Raw genomic sequence first — 18,164 nt, 5'->3', positions numbered from 1 at the left:
AAATAAATCTAAGTGCAGAGCATGTTTTCCGGCAGAGTGTTTATACGAAAAAAAGCTTCAAATAACCATCCATTACCATGAAAAAAGGTTCCTTCCCCCACAATCTAGGTTTGATTACTTGAATATTGATGATTGATACTATTTATGGAGTAAAAATTAAAATATATGTTTGGTCGAAAAGTATTTGTTTGAATATAAAAAAATATTGCAAAATAGCCGCTAAATATGATATTATATTTTTTATCATGGAATAATTGTGATATTAATTTTTAGTAGCTTAAATAGATTGCAAAACTAACTCAGAAAAAATAGTTTTACATTCTGTTATCGAAATTATGTGAAAGAATTAAATTATTTAATGTGTTCTTTGGTTACAAAAATTCAAATCGGCTGTTACTATTCAATGTCAATTTTTGGATTATATAAACGACAAAGTGTTTGCAACAGCAGTTGAAGATAATGGTAACTCAAAGTTAGGATTACAGACACTGTGTCTATTGTGAGAGTTGGAATGGGGGGATAATATTTGTTGGAATACTGCCTTAATAATTTTACAGTTAACAAATTACTTCCATTGCTGACATAAGAAGGTCATTTTAAACCTTCATAAATGTTTTTACAATATTTCGAAACAATCGTATGCCAAATTATATTAGAAGTTTTATATATATATATATATAATATTTTATAATCACGGAAAAATTTGTGACCATCTAATAAGTATAGAAGCTATAAAATATATACGAGGCATTATGTCATAGTGGTAACAAATACAAAGTAGATGGATAATGATAAGTTAATCATAATTAATACCATACATAATTAAAGAACATAACAATACATAATTAAAGAACATCATGATAAATTATTATGAAAGCATATATTATCTTTTTTCATAATCTCAAAAAGGATTTTTATGACCATTTCAATAATTGCCTTTGGTCATTATATGAGATTCGTTTTTTGTATTTTAGTGTCTTCAAGAATACCATTATTTTTCAGGAATAATATACTTATATATGATTTAAATAATTATTCCATTCTGCACTGAAAACAAAAAAAAAAACAGATATATAACTAAAATATTTCTAAATATTCGACTAATTTCTACACTTTAATGCACAACAAACTTTACTGACATCAAAGCGTTTGGTTTCTCTCCGAGACTCAGAAAATTTGTGTTTATCTGTATTTGAATTCAGTATTTCATAAATATTTAGAGATCAAACGAAGAGTTTTTATTTTTTCTTACTCATCAAATATTCCTCCTGATCACAATATTTAAATTTTGCATTCCCAGCTGCATAGTTCAGATGCACGATAGTTTTAAAACAACATATAAGCGGCCCATTAACAAAGAGCTATCCTAATGATTTTCAAATTTGCCAAAAGGTGTTTCAAACAATTTTTAAACTTACTTTATATAAATTTATGATGTCGCTGATTTATATCTGAATCTATGCTACAGGGCCATCGTTCGTTAGAAGAATATGCCTCCCGTGTAATGCCATGTAAATATAAATATATAATAAGTAGAGTAATAGAAGTATATATATATATAAATATATATAATACAGGAATAATTTTGATTAATTAAGATACTATCATTACTGATATATTCATTATTCAGATTTTTATGCCATAGACTCTTTAATTTTATTTATTTTTGACTTTAAATTTAAAAATAATATAAAAGAAACCTATATACTTTTAAAAAAATAACAGTCAAATGGGATTTTCTTCTAAATTGGTTATGAAAACTTCTTACATTGGTGCTATTTATGCATTGCAAAATTGCTGTTAAAACCCTTGAAATGTTTCAAGAAAAAATATTTGATATGATACTTTATCTAAACATATAACTAAGGAAAGAAATTCGCTATTGTTGGCAATCAGAATAATGAGATTCGAGATTGCAAGTTTTTAGATAGCAAATATGTTAAAATTCATCCACACACATACATTTTTATTCAACAAACATTTGAAACTTTCCTTTATATTTTATTTAATGTTTCTATATTTAAGATTGTTTTAGTTTCCAAAAACATATTTTATAATAGAGATAATGTAAAAATAATTGTACTAACTACATTAGAAAGGCTTTTATTATATTGCAATTGCATTTCGAATGATACAAGTACGATCTTTCAGAAAAATATGGTATTCATTTTAGAACTCAAAGATAATTTAAAATCGGCAAAATTCATAAAGCATAGATTCATTGGAAATATTAGAACTGAAAGAAAGCTTATTTTTATCATCTATAAAACTTAATTAGACTCATTAATGAATAATATTAATCATTAAATATTTTAAAGATTTTAATCATAACTTCCACTTTTTCTTGAATGTTAACTTACTTGAAATGATTACGTTAACTTAATTAAAAACCATTATCATAACTATTATCCTCAAATATCTATACATTATTTATTGCACATTAACTAAAATTGGACATTCTGTATATATATTTTTTTTCTTTTCCATCAAATTCCGGTAGTTGGGAATTATATCACCTTCCCAACGTATCTACCCTCAATAAAAATAAATCATTTATTACCATTTTATAGCATATAATCGGAAACTTTCCTACGATAGCATTAAATTAACCAAGTATGACAGCTTTTACACATTCTTGATAAAGTTTGATTATAAGACTCCAGGAAACTCTTAAATACCTCTGAATATTCATGATCCATTCTTAACTCTAAAATACAGCGAAACAACCTTAAACCTCAAATTAGCCAAACCCATAAATAAAACTACCTGCAAAGGCAATAAACGCAAATTTTATGCGGAGTTGATCCCATCATCGCTTGATACAAAACGCCCATAATTATTCTCCACCCCCCTCCCGCTTTAGCCATTTTAATTTTTGCGTTTCATTCGACTGGGTGTTTTGGGAATTTGAATTTTTCTTATTTTTCTGTACACTTTTGCAGAGTAAAGTAAAAAAGAGAAAAAAATGCAACCGTGAGGTTGTATGTACTTATCCTTTTCCGATGCACGATAATCTATGAGATTACTCGTCAGCAAGAGTAAGATTAACGAGCGTACGGTTCTAATGAGATTAATTCTTGATCCTTTGTCAGCAATTTTCAGCAGCAAAAGGCTCAAGAGTAACGATTGGTGAAAGATGATGATGATACATACTACAGTAATAAAGATGATACAAAGCGTGATGTACGATGCGATGCGAGATGTTATTTATCAAAAAGATGCGCTGATACGTTCACCAGTGGGTTTTGTGTGGGAGGGTGGGAAAAAAATGTATTGAGGGTTAGGTAGGAGAGAGCTTGGTGGCAGAAAACAAATATATCACTTAAAGGGAGGGATCCTGTTCATTTCAGTTGAGTGGGATTTTGTCGAAGTAAACAATTCTATTCGGTGCTGCCCATTTATTGAGATTTATTCTACCAATGGTTTAAAGGTTTTGAGTGGGATTTATTTTTTATTTCGCTTTTCTACTAAAATGGTATGGGATACAGTATTATTTATTTATTTATTTATTTTCAAAATTTAGCCAGAAAAATGTATATATTTTTACATTTACAGCTTAAGCTTGAACAAGAAAATAAATATGTTAACAGAGACTTTTGTAATAATGTTTTATCAAAGTCGGATATTTGAAAATCCGGATAGATCTTTACTTATTTTTAATTTGCTTTATTGTATTTGACAACTGAATATATATTTTCTTATTCTCCCTGAATTTCATCCGACTTTGACAATTGAATATTTTCTTTATTCTCCATGAATAACATCCTGTACTAAAAAACTGAATATTTTGAGTTTATAAGTATATTTAATAATAAACATTTTATTTCAAACCAATTTCTATATAAATTTGATGTTTAATAATTTTATTTATTAAATTAACACGCAATATTTAAAAATATATATATTTTATCTTTTAATCTGCGAAGTGGCCATAAATGAAATAATACAGAATTTTCTCCCTTTAAATTACTTTTATTTTTATGAATTAATAAAGTGTAAAAGAACATTCAAAACATTGAAAAAATAAAAGATCCTGTATATTGGACTACCGGCATTTTGCCAAATCATTTACATTTGCAGTTAGACATTTAAATTTTTTAGATTAGATTTTTTACTTCCTATTTCATTCTGAATTCATAATTCACCAATTCTTTCTATTTTATCTCTTATGAATAGTTTGCATCATGCTTTGGGAGATTTTAATTGAATAATCAAATTGATATTATATATATATATATATATATATATATATATATATATATATAAATTAAAGTTACCATATTTCTTCTTCACAATTTTCAAATTCATTGTTTACCAGATTGAAAATAATTATTAATTTTGAAATTGCAATACGATATTACGATATTTAAAAAAAATTGAAACTATAGCGTGTCTAAGATTAACGTAAGCGATAAACCATTTAATGATAATTTTGAGGAAGGATAATGCTTATCTAAGTTATGAGTTAAAATACCAATTTTTAAATTTAATCTGCGTATTCTTGTAACAGTTACAATTAAATTGTTAGCTTTCTATTTATTAATGCTTTATTAATATTAGATCTGATGCCTGCATATGAATTGATGTTATTCAGAACTGACTATTGCACCTTGAGTTACCTCATTTCTCAGAAGTCACCATCTGGGGATACCACTATGGTACGCTGTAGACAATTTTTCCAGATTTTAACCAGCGTTTTAATCAATTAAAAATTATTAAAATGCTTGAAATTTTAAACCCCAACATTACGATCACATATTGCAATGCGAAAAAGCGTGTGATCTGAAATATTAAGTTGTGTGTAAAAGGGATTTCATTTGACTTAAGTTCATTTGGAAAGTTTATGTGCACAGTTAACAGAACAGGCGTATGGCTACTAAATAAAATAGCATAAATCTCTATAAAAATTCCATGCTGAGAAATTCTTCGTCCAAAGAACCATAAGTTTCACATTAGGTTGTGAAATGAAAAGCAAGCAGTAATCTCCATTGGTCATCAAAGGAAAATGTACTGAGAAGACATAATAGTTAAATTGTCTAACTCAAATTTCAACTTTTAAAGCATTTATATAGGAATTGATTTTCTGAACTACAAGATTAGAGGAAGAAAATTCACTATCACTTCCAGGATTTTCTGATTGTTCTTTCACAATAAATGAAAATTTAACTTCTGACACTATATTAAATGGATATTTTTGAACAATTTTGCTTAATTTGTCGTCTTTTATGTTACTAAATTACTATCTATTACACATTTCCTGCATTATACGCTTACTGATGTGTTACGTTTTTGAAATTCTGTACAGTAATGATTTGGTACATTTTTGATGATAAATTTCACAATATTTAAGAATCTTAATTATTTCATCAATAGCTAAACTAAACTTTAAAAAAAAAAAAAATTAGGATGCAATACAGGTGGCGCCATCTAGTAGCAAATATTATTTAAAATAGAATCCAAAACATTATAATAATGTATTGTGAAATATGTTAAACGCGAAAATGTGGAAAATAATAAGAATATTTTTCATAAATAAAATTTTATGGCGCACTTAGAAGAAGAAACCAAGTTTTTAATAAAAACATGATAGTCTAAATAAAACAATAATGCATTAAGATAAGTATATTAAATTATACAGGCTATGATAAGGCAGAAAATTCTTCCACAATGAAAAAAAAATCAATTTTAAATGCCCTAAAAATCCAATTGCTTAAAAAATTCGTAGATGCAAACGTTAATTTTAATAAAATAATTAGTTTCAGCTTCTTACTACTGAACACCCTTCAATTAGCTGTCTTTGATGTCCAGATTATTTACACTTTTATTTGTTCATAAATTCAGAATGCATTTTTTAAACTCCTATGCTATTATTTGATACTCCAAAGAAGAAATTAATTTAATTAAATTAATGTGCAACTGATTATTGCTGGTGCAAAATAAAAAGTCTATATAATATGAAATTAAAATGGAAGTGAAAGTACTATTTCGGTGTTCTGTCCAAAGACAGCAACTCTTTTTATCTTTGTTTTGCCAATGAAAAAGCGCGCGAATAAATATTATGTTGAATGAATTGAATTCTGTAATAACATTAAAAACAGTTACAGTTGCAATAGAATAATTATGAGTAAATAAACTAAAAACTGCATTTCCTACATTGTTTAAAGAATTACTGGCATGGTCTTGATTACGATTAACATAAATCAATAAAATTTAACTTACCAATTTATCATGCAAAATACATATATCATATAAATATTTTAAAGATTGAAATTGTACCGAAACAAAATTGATATCATTAAAAAGTTATTTTTTCAGTTTCAAAATAATATAAAAGCAATTTTTGTTAAGTAATAGTCTTGGAAGGTAGGGTCGTCGATTTCCAATCGTAAATCAAAGCGATTTTAAATCTGGATTCAGATAAGCCAATTTTTGTGCTGGGCTAAATTTTTCATTCGAAACTTATTTTTTATTTATTTTACATCTTTTTTTTTCTCTGATTCGATTGTATTTCTGTTGACACGGCGAGATTTCTGCAGAGCATTTCTGATAATATTTTGCAATTCCATTAAATAGCGAAATAAATGCTACTGTAAAAATATAATTGTTTACATTTGACAGATGTCATTTGATAATAAGTAATAAGAGTCGTTTCGGTATGACGTACGTTAGCGTTATGTACTTAGAGATTTTCTTTATTATTTAAGAAAAGGTTTTAATTTTGCATTTGGAAAATGAAAAATTTAGAACTGTTTGCTGTGTGGTTTATTTTATGCTGCCTTATCCAATCATATCTCATTTCTTAATGCGTTATCACTAATTAGATTTTTCTAGTTGTTTTCATTTCATAGACGTTTAAAGCCTGAATAAAGCAAAAAGAACAAGTAAAATATTATTCTTTAAAAATATCTTTACAATTATAGAATAAATAAATTTTTAAATACCCTTGTATTAAATGTTTAGATTAAATGCAACATAAAATTATTATAAATGAAAACAAATTACCAAATTGAACATCGCGATTACAGTAAAATATTTTACAATTATTTTTATGTACAAACGTGATTTTTTAAAATTCAAGGCATTTTTTTTTTCAATGAAGTTGAAAATAGTAAATTGTATTTTTCTAATACTATCTCCATAAATTCGTAAATGAAACAGTCAATTTGGCATGTAATTTATTTTACGACTTAACTCATATGACATAATATAGGGAATCGCTGTAAATAATACAAATTTCGTGGTGAAACTAACCACATGCACTGAGAAAAGTATTCGAAAATTGGCTGCATAGCTTATGCTAGTAAATTAATACTCGCGATTTTTGTGATGATTTAAGATTTTATGGGCGGCAATTAAAGAAATGCAAGCCGGAATTCAGGAAGCAAAGTTGCAATGTTTTTTTTCTTTTTTTTTCCTTTTTTTTCTTCTTATTATTTCTTTTAGTTTTGAAAATATTCTGAAAAATCTAATCAACGAAAAGTAGTACTTTTCAGAAAGACATAAAAAGAGAAATAAAAGACCTCTTGGACTATATCAAATAAAAAAAAACTCTTATCCTTGTAACAAACAATACCATTAAAAGCGAAAAAAATTAGGAAAATTTGTTTCTAGTTAATTAAGCAACACGTCCAAAATGTGTGATTTATTATTTCCTTATCTCGAACGCGTATTTTTTTTCCCGCTTGTCTCTGAACTTATGGTTGTTCTACGCAGTATTATTTCTTCCTCTTTATGTAAAAGGAAGGAATTAAAGTTTCGTGCAGCAAACAATAAAACTAATCAAAAAATGCATTTTTTTTTTCTTTACGATTTTTAAAATACAACAAATGATGAAAACTGAAAAATGAAAGCATTCCTGGATTTTTTGAACCTTTAAATGACCTATACACTCATTTTTTGTAATATTGACAAAAACAGCCATATTTAGCTGTTTATGACAAGTAATAAAATAAAAAAAATATATTAAGTAAGACGATGGAATTTTTCTCTTTGCATTTTTAAAATGCCTTTACATTTCTTACATTTTTTATCAAGGTAATGTCATCAGATATCATCGTAGTTCACAAAAATTGAAAATAGATTTTAATGTATCATATTTCTGAAGTATTTTATAACTAGAAATAATATTCGTTTCAAAAATAAATTAATTTCAATTTTCTTGGAATTCTAATTTTCTTGTTTTCGAAATTCCCCAAAAAGTTCCATTTAGATCTTATATTTCATATAGACTGCATCGTATTTTTTTATTATTATTTTTTTTTATTGATTAAGAATATTTCTGTATGTACAATGTTGAAAAATCATTATGACAGTCTGTTGAAAATTCGTTGATATTATTGAAAAATTATTCTAATAAAAATATATATACATACTAAAAATATAGACGAATTCTTAAAACTTAAAATATTTATATAGGAGTATGTAGCAATGATTAAATATCAATCTTGTTATAATAAGCAAAACCAAATCTTATGGAATTCTCAGCATTCTGTATGCTCATCTAATTCAATTATTATTTATTATTTTTACACAATTATTCATACTCTAATTATAGTAATTAATGTTATGTATAGATGGCGCTACCTGTATTCTCTGAGTAAATGCAAATGAAGATGAGTTTCGAGTCAGGTGCTATTTCTTACTTCAAAGTGACTATTCTTTTTTAACTTGTGTAATCAGGTATAACTTTCTCTTTTTTAGCAGTAAACTTAAATATTTAAAAAAATATTATAATTTTAATTTATTATATGATATTGTAACTGTTTTGTGCCTTAGTCTGTATTTGTTTGTGTGAATGATTTTTGAATAGCAAGAATAAATAAGCAAATAATAATAATAATAAATTTTAAAAATCCTTATTGAATTCAAAATAAATTACACAGCCTGCTACACAGTATGGGAATTTGGTATTTAAGATTTAATTTTTTTTCAACACAAAATCTTTAATAGTAATGCGATAAATATAGTCCAGCTTTTACTTAATAACTCTTTTTTTCTAGGAAATAAAAAATTTTCCAAGAATCTGAAATGTTTCTTTGCAAGCTATTCAGATGCAAAGTGCTTAAGCATTGCATATTTAGCATACAGAAAATTGAGTAAGACGCATTCATAAAAATGCAAGCAAAAGTTGGGAATGTCGATAATGTGACGGCTGATAAATAACATCAATCCTTTTAATTGGTCAATGCCTATTTATTTTTTTAAATTTATTTTTACATTTTATATACAAGGAAATAAATTTTAAACAATCCTGTTTTCCTACAATATGTAAAAATTAAGTTTTCTGGGTATTATATAATGTATAGTAGTTGATTTTTCATTTAAAAGTGTTTTACTAAACTTAAGTTGCCTTTAATTGTCTTCATAAAACTGCAAAAGCCAAATTTGGCTCCAATAAGTTAGTTTAATGCCAGAACAGAAAACATCATTACAGTTAAAAAAAGATTTCCTCAAAACTTTGAAAGCTTAAAACATTCTAAGAATTAAAAAAAAATATATATTGCTAAATTAAATACTCGATTTATTTCTCAACATATAATTCAATATAATTCTATTTAATCAGAGAAAGCATTATATAGAATGAAAAAAATTATCATATTTTACACAGGGAACTGTATTATTTAAATATGCAAAAAATAATTCATAAGAATATTCTAAAAAATAATTCATAAGAAATCTCAGTATCCTTTCAAAACAATCAATTAAGATTACACATTACATAATTATTGAAGATTATGTGATTACTCAGGAAATAGAGGATGAAGTAAAGGTTCGCCCAAATATTTTGTGCGTGTTTTTTCTTTCTTTCTTTTTTTTTTTTCATTTCTTTTTTTTAAAATTTGTGTGTGTGTGGGGGGGGGGGTGCTTTTACGAAATTTATATTGCATATGTGATTGTAGTATCTAAATCATTTCCAGCAATCAGGGAGAAAAAGTGCGCAAAAGCGCCAAGTTGGTGATTTTGAAAATAGCACCAAGCAGTGGTCGATTCTCCACTTTCCTTAAAAAGAGCTTTCATTTCCAAAATGTATCTAATCCAGAATGTAATTTTGTCCTTACTGATCCTATCTTGCAAAACAAAATCTTATCAGCAAAATAACAAAACAAAATCTCATCAGCAAAATAACGAAACAAAATCTCATCAGTAAACAAAATCAAACAATCTTTTAACCATCTCTTCTAACATCTTTTGTTTATTTTAATACTTCATTTTATTTTATTCTTGGTATGCTGAAATTCATATTATTTTAACGTGCATTGAATTAAAAGCTATTCAGTGATATTTGATACCTCTCGTACTTCACATTTTAATCAGCTTATATCTATGACACCTTTGCATTATTGAATTTCAATGAAATTACTTTGTCATATTCCCATTTTAATCCTATTATATTATAATTTTACTGTGCTCGAACTAATATATGGATGATGAAAGCCATGATTAAAAACGTTCTATGTTATTTATCGAGCGATTTTATATTTCTATTTTTTCGTTCGTCTCTTATTGATTTTATTTTAATTTTAATTAAAGTTACTAATATTAATATACCACTTTGATTTAGAATAGTTATATAATAGATTTTGTTAAGTTTATATCGCAATAATTCATTTTGGATCAAAACTTTAAATAAAATCTGATATTGGATTTAATATTTTAATTTAGAATTTTAGGACCATGTGAGATATATGATAAGAAATGAAAGTAATAAAAACTTTCAACTGATAAAAAAAAAGACACACAATAAGTAAAAAGGCAGTAAAATTAAGAAAATAATTGAAATTAAATATTCATTCATTGTCAGTCATTTCTTAATAATTTTAAAATTAAAAAACACAGTTAAACTGGAAACATTATTAATGAAATTTATCAGGCATTTTGATAAAATTTTATTGTGCTTTGAGGTTTATATTTCATGAATAGCTTTATTACTCAAATATATTCTACAAGATTTACATTCTTACAAATGGAATTCCTATTATTACATGACTTATCAAGCTTTTGTACTTTGAAATTTCTCTCGCTAATAAAGAATGTTTTGGGAAAAATTATTAGAAATATGCAACAGAAAAATTAAAACCAATAATTAATTCCTGTATATATATATATTTATATAAATTTATTTATTTCGTGCATTTAGAAATGACTCTAACGATATGGATCAAATTGCATGCTTGGATAAAGTTTTATTTTTTGAGTTTATCTATATACTTGTCTTTCCAGAAAAACGCGATTTTACATATAAAAACCTTTTTTATAATTAGCTGTTAGAATAAGTATATTCAGCTTCCACTTAGAAGCGTGGGTAGTGCAGTATTGTGGTTAGAGAACATGAATGATGCACGCTTATTGCATTTTTTAAAGTATGCATTTATGTTTAATATTTTTTAATTTATCTATATAGGTATATTTCCTGAAAAGACGCCATTTTAAACACATACAACCCCTCCCCCTTTTTAATAATTAAATATTAGAGTCTTTTTCTATCGACTTTCATGCTGACAATGTCATATAGCGCATTGTCGGGCACGATTTCACTATGGTAAAATTTAGTGCAAGTTAAAAAAAAAAATAAGAACTGATAGATAAACTGCAAAGTTAATACAGTAGACTCCCGATTATCCGCGGGCGGATTATCCGTGGAGCGGATTATCCGCGCCTGCCGCACTAAGTGTTTGTTTTTGCTTCCAAGCAAAGAGAAAATGCTTCCAAAGCAAGAAGCAAACATAAATGACATTTCTTCAAAAAGGTGCAGTTTTACAGTTATGCTTTTGTAATTACATAATACATTATAGTATCAAAATAGTACATATGTATTCATTTTTCTGTGTATCCTTGACGCCTCTCGTAAGTACAAAGAACTTTTCTATTTTCATTAACAAAATGCATTTTAGGTTAGTTTTGAGTGATATACTAAAATAGTAAAAGTTAGTAAAACATTTCCTGCTATTTATTTTACGTTTTAATGTACATAAAACGATTTTTCAAAGTTGGAATGACTGTTTTCTCTTTTGCTATACCCGTTTTTAGCTTTTTTCGGATTATCCGCGATTTTTGTTATCCGCTGCGGCCGCGCCACCCAATTCCGCGGATAATCGGGAGTGTACTGTACTGTAAAATTGCTTATGGTTTCGAATATCATGTTAAAATAAGGGTATGTTGATTTTTTTTTTAAATTTAAATGTCCAATTTCTATGTAAATAAGATTGAAAATTATTCATTTGTAATCAGTATGGGATTTGTATTTACATATTTTCTTCGAAGGAAACATGATTTTATAAAAACTACTGTCGATTAATTTATTAATTAGATTCGAAAGTGTGCTACTTATAATTAAGCATTACTATTTATGGAGGGCTCATTTCATTTTTTCTCAATGCTTTGAATCAATTTACAAATATTTAATGAGCTTGTTAAAATGTACAACTTCAGCACTTTTTAGCGATATCACGCATTAAATTGCTCTCCCAATTTTTTTTTTGTTTTACTTTTATCATCATATTTTATTTAAATATATAAAACTGCTAAATAAATAATATCAGAAAAAAAAGGACAGTTCTATTTTTGCTCTGTTGGTCTTCCTTTGCCTAATATGCATCTTGCCCGAATATATTAAATTCCAAACCAAAGTAACGCATTCAACTTTCAAATAAATGCATGCATTCTCAATTCTTCATTACATACCATTTCGGGCAATTCTTGTCGTCCATTTTATTAATAAACATGGCTAGTCTTTTGCAGGAAATGAAAACGCCAGGCAAATATATGAAGTATTTCATTTAGTCTGAAATTTCCCTTGTATTATTGCCTACTCTTGTATTATTTCCTCCTTTATCTTGGAAAAGTAGGAGAACAAGAATTCTTCTCCTTGAAATATTAATGCATGCTTCATATTATTAAATTCGCATCTAAAGCCGAATATCCGCACGAGGACGGCAATTCCTGCTGCTGCAATGGTAATCGAAACGTTCTCTGAGATCTGGGGAATCAGAATTCTAATGATAACACGAAACTGTGGCTGATTCCGGATCCTAATCTCTAACGCAAATAGCTGGGTTGGGGATTTCTGAGACTGCTAACAAGTTTGAGTTGACACTGTTTGTTTCGGATTACCGGTAATCCGCTATCAGCAAGTCTCCCTTTCAGCGGTGGATGGTCCGGGCTCAATCGAGCATCATTAATCCTACGTTGAAGGAAAAGGCAAAAATAAAGAAAAAAATATTCATCATATTGGGCAAATAGAACGTATCTAAGTAAAATGCTTTAGATAAGTTCTGTGGAATTTTATCTCTTAACCTTTGTATGAACTGAATTGTGAATTATTTTAAGAGAAAGCCCAGAAGCTGATATTTTAAAGCTCATTCAGAAATAGTATTTTTAAACAAGTAGCAAGTATAAAAGAGATTACTTTATGTGTTATTAATTCAGTTATACTGGCTGTTTTAAGTCACATATATAAGAACGCTGCTGGAATTTAACTAATAAATGATAAAAAAAATTGCTTTAATTATCGAAAAAAATTATTGTGACATTGATTAGATTTCATATAGATTATGTATTTCCAGATATTCATTTCATTTATGTATTGTACATTTAGTACGTAACGGAGTAAAACGGTTTAGAGAAGTTCTGTGGCATTTTATCTTTTAACCTTTATATGAATTAAATTATGAACTGTCTTAAGAGAAGCTGATATTTTGTAGCTCATTTCACAAATAAGTATTTAAAAGCGATTATTTTAAAGGTTATTATTCCAATTATATTGGCTAATTTAAGACAAATATTTGACAATGCTAATACAAAAAATCCATACAGCTCGTACAGTACTAGTAATTAGATTGCATATCTTATTTATTTATAATTTATATACCTGTCTAATTAAATAAGTGATGAAATAGTCCAATTGTTAAAAAACATTTCAATAAATGAATATTATAAAGCAAAAATTACATAGAAAATTTTCTAAAACGCATACTATCCATTTTTGTTGTTAAGTTTGCTTGTTTTTTTTTAATTTCCTTTTTTAAATGTCATAAGAGGAAGAATAATCGTAGTTTTAATTTAAAAATTCCAGTGATATTTAGTTCTAATGAAAATAATTTGTAATCTTCTATTTTAAGTTTGTGTTAAGTTAAGTTTCAAGAGCTAGAAATAAATAAACAAATAATTCCTAAAATTAATTTTTGCTTCTTATCATTTTGCATATAATTTACTTATTTGTTTTAAAGTTAATAGGATTATTTTTTTAATAATTTTATCCCACGCAGCTTGTTTTATAATTTTATCGAATCAATTTTCTTTTACTTCTATTTTTGGAATTCGGATGAGTATATTTTTATTTAATAATTACATTTTTCCTTTTTGCAGTTTCAATAGCTATTAGTAAGTATTTTTTTACCCTTTGGGTTCGTCTTCCTCTCATTATTCCATGCACATACAAGGAGTTAGAACCTCATATGACATCAGGAATTATTTTTTTACTCCTTTTGCAGAATGTGCATATTTGAATCTATATGTCGAAACTAAGGCAATTCTGCTCAATATCAATGAACTTAAACTAATTTGTTATAATTTCTCTGGTTAAAATTTGCAACGATATGCAATTAAATTTTATTTTATATTGCCACACAATATTATACGATTGTAGCACACGTATATTGAACAATATTACATGGCATTAAACAATATTCGAAATATTATATAGTATTATTGAATATTGAATAATGTAACCTAATATAACATAGTATTGTGCAGTATATATGCTACCAGGTTATGTTAGAAAGGTATGCTTGCAGAAAACAATCCACGAGATTACAACAGTATCTTGCGCAATAACTATTTTTATGGTCCATATATTTTTAGAATTCTTTCTACTTTTATATCTTTTCGTCGTTCCTCTTTATATTTTAAAAATAAAAATTTTGAAAACGTTTCTAGAAATGTTACGAATGACTATTAAATCAATTGACTGTAAATGCATTCTACTGCATTTTGCCAAAAGTTTATGTTAAGATTACTTTATTACCCCTGAAATTCTCACCATTATGTTTTGCAAATTGCATTGCTTATTGCATTTATAAAACTTATAAAATACGACTTTTCGACCACAAACGAGCACAAAATTTAAGATTCGTAAATGTCAAATTGTTTTTGCCAAAACATCTTTACTGAATATTCAATTTTGTGACGTCTTAAAATACACTGACTTATAAATTTAAAGAAGGCTTAAAATGTTAGTGGCACTGATGTCTAAATATTTTATCAATCCTCATGACGGACGTTTGATTTTATATTCCTCGGGTTATTTTAATAGTGTATTTTTTAAAAATATTTTTCAATAATATTACTTATAAAAATATATATAAAGGAAAAAGCAATTTTCAAATACTCTTTTAGTTTAGAGATATTTAAATGCAATCAAAAATGCCATATTATTTATTTTAAGCATAGGATATTTTCAGAGATATGAATTATCTATGCTTATAATAAAGCTCAATGTGTGTGTGTTGGCGCTCTACAAGCCAGACCATTTGACCTACAGCTACCAAATTTGGTACATGTATACCTTGGAGGTTGGAAATGTGCACCTGGAGTCCCTTTTTTTCATTTAGAATTTTAAATATTAATTAAAAACTAACTTTCCCGCCAAAAAATCTTCATTTCTCCACCGCCAAATGAGTAAGGATTCAGTTTTTTCCTCCACGCTAATGAGGCTGGGTTTAACATTTTTCGACCGATTATTTCAAATTACTTTGTTTATTTTCTTAAAGTTTGATGCATTTAAAATTAAACATTGTTAATTAATCGATCTGCTCATGGAGAATCTGAGAAAATTTTGTTGACACATTCTTGATATATTACATAAATTAAGAAAGATATTCTTTAGTGCCCATAAGGTTTAAATGCTCAGTGTCTCTGTTTTCAATAATCATATTATAAAAAAATGCTTTGTTTCAGTAAAAAAATATTATTATATTAATTGCAGAATTATCATTTTTACTTTAATTTAATGCATAAATTCTTCGGGAATTAGAGAGATACATATTAAGTTATGACTGAAGGAATTTATAATATTATGTGTTAATTATCTGACTATAAAAATTAATAAATTTTTTAATTTATTAATTTTTAATTGTGTTTTGACTTTGTAATTGTGATTTATTTATTTTTAATAAAAATAAATAATTAGTTTAAAATATTTTGATGAAGCTATTAAAGTAAGAATTATATAAAATATTTGATTATTAAAATTTTAACGAGAATTAAATTTTAACGAGCATTAAATTTTAACAATTTTAACGAGCATTAACCTACTGGTCGCCAAAGGCTTCTAGTAAGGAATAAACGCTAAATATGTTATTTAACATTTTTTATAGATTCTGCGCTATTACATTAAGCTATAACAAAAACAAAACCATAATGCAAGTTGTAACAAAACAGTTTCCATAAATATTTTCGAGGTATTTATTTTCAAATTACAGAATGACCATTAGAATTTTTATACTGTAATTTAAACATTCTAAGTATGTCAATATTACCTAAGAATAGGATTTTATTCCCACCAATGAATAAATCTGTTGTCATTCTAATTACACTACATATAATGTTATTTTCTTGACTTATTTTAATTAACAAAATGTCACCCGTACATTGCTAACTAGCTGCCTTCGGTGGCTGGCTAGTACCCTTGGTATATTTGTTGCAATTACTTTGAATGAAATTTCTTATGGATGATGTACATAATTTCCTTAGCAATGTACTTTTAAGTAATAAAATTTCATCAGCATAAATGCCGCCATTTTATTTTAATAATCTTACTCGTATTTTGTTTTTTGCATACCTAAATCTTCCAAATGCAATTGACGCAAGCGATATCAAGATACCGTAAAAAGCATTAATGTATTAATAGTATATTTATTAAAGAATGCTGCCTTTCGTAATTTTTTATCTTTACCTCTAGTAATAAATGAAATAATTTATTTTTAAATTTAAATAATGGAAAATAATCACATGATTAAATGTTACTTGATACAATGAAATTTTCTTGAATTTCATTGTAACAAGGATTTTTTTAAAAAAATTATGTATCAAATATTTACAAAAAAGGGTTCAAAATCTCCCCCCACTCTATATAACAAATCTACGACAAACAAATTAATATATATGAAATAATTATTTTCTTGTAATAGTTGAGATGAGATAAAAATCAATTTTAAGCAATAATAATTTCGGAAAATACATTAGAACAATATCAAAGTACAATTTAATTTTTTAATAAATTATAATTTTAAGAAGAAATATACTTCAAGCTCTGAATATCTAATCTTTATGGTATATTATAAGAATTTAGATTATTCTATATCAGTCTATCTGATGAATAGTCAATAGACTTCCACACATTTAACGGATGTTCCATTTTTAGAATTAATATAGACTTTGGAGCAATCATTAATAATATTTATTTTAACTTTATATTTTACCCAGAAGTTGTTGTATATGTTTCATAGATTTTAATTTCTAATAACCTGAAAAGATGGAAATATATATTTCTCCAATAAATTCTAAAAGGAGGAAGTAAAATCTTTCTTCAAAGGATGTTACTTTCTGTTTAACCGTATCTTATGCTATATTAAATATAGCACAAACTTTATATAGAAATAGCTGTGTTCTGATCAATAGTCATGTAAGGGAAATAAATAGTAACATTACCTCCCCACGGCGTGAGAGTCGAAAACTGATATTCAGCCTCAGTCGTCCCAGCATCGTTGTGGGCAGTCATAAGTAGCATGTAATGACTGGCTGGGGTCAGGTCGGTGACGGTGACCGTCTTTTGCTCTGGCAACACATTACTCGATAGTAGGATCCACTCCGGCTGGTTGAGTGGCTTGTATTGAACGGCGAAGAAATTGATTGCACAGCCCCCGCTCTTCCAGCTAATGAGGTGGATGATGATGAATGTGGAATTTATTGTCAGGAGATTTTCTCTCACTGGGGCTATCGGCACTGAAAAGATATTGGTGATGTAGCAGCGGAAATGCATAAAAGTTTACTGAGCTATCACAGAGATTATGTGTGAAGAGATATTGGTAATATAGCAGCAGAAATGCACCAAAGTCTACTGAGCTATCACAGAGATTACGTGTGAAAAGTGATTGGTAATGTAGCAG

At 27.0% G+C, this 18,164-nt stretch overlaps 1 protein-coding gene across 4 annotated transcripts in view; it reads right to left on the bottom strand.

The window, feature by feature from the left end:
- The window catches only part of LOC129981841 (cell adhesion molecule Dscam2-like), a 430,627-nt gene that overhangs the window by 61,261 nt on the left and 351,202 nt on the right, over positions 1-18,164 (bottom strand). For all 4 annotated transcript variants that reach the window (XM_056092863.1, XM_056092864.1, XM_056092866.1 and 1 more), the window contains one exon: positions 17,707-18,000. In XM_056092863.1, coding sequence (XP_055948838.1) covers positions 17,707-18,000 — 294 coding nt within the window. The remainder of the gene's footprint in view (positions 1-17,706; positions 18,001-18,164) is intronic.

The sequence above is a fragment of the Argiope bruennichi genome, chromosome 8 (genome assembly GCF_947563725.1).
Source record: "Argiope bruennichi chromosome 8, qqArgBrue1.1, whole genome shotgun sequence".
In the NCBI taxonomy this organism is placed as follows: domain Eukaryota; kingdom Metazoa; phylum Arthropoda; class Arachnida; order Araneae; family Araneidae; genus Argiope; species Argiope bruennichi.
The sequence above is the reverse complement of the archived record's forward strand: the minus strand, read 5'-3'. Positions and strand labels throughout refer to the sequence as shown.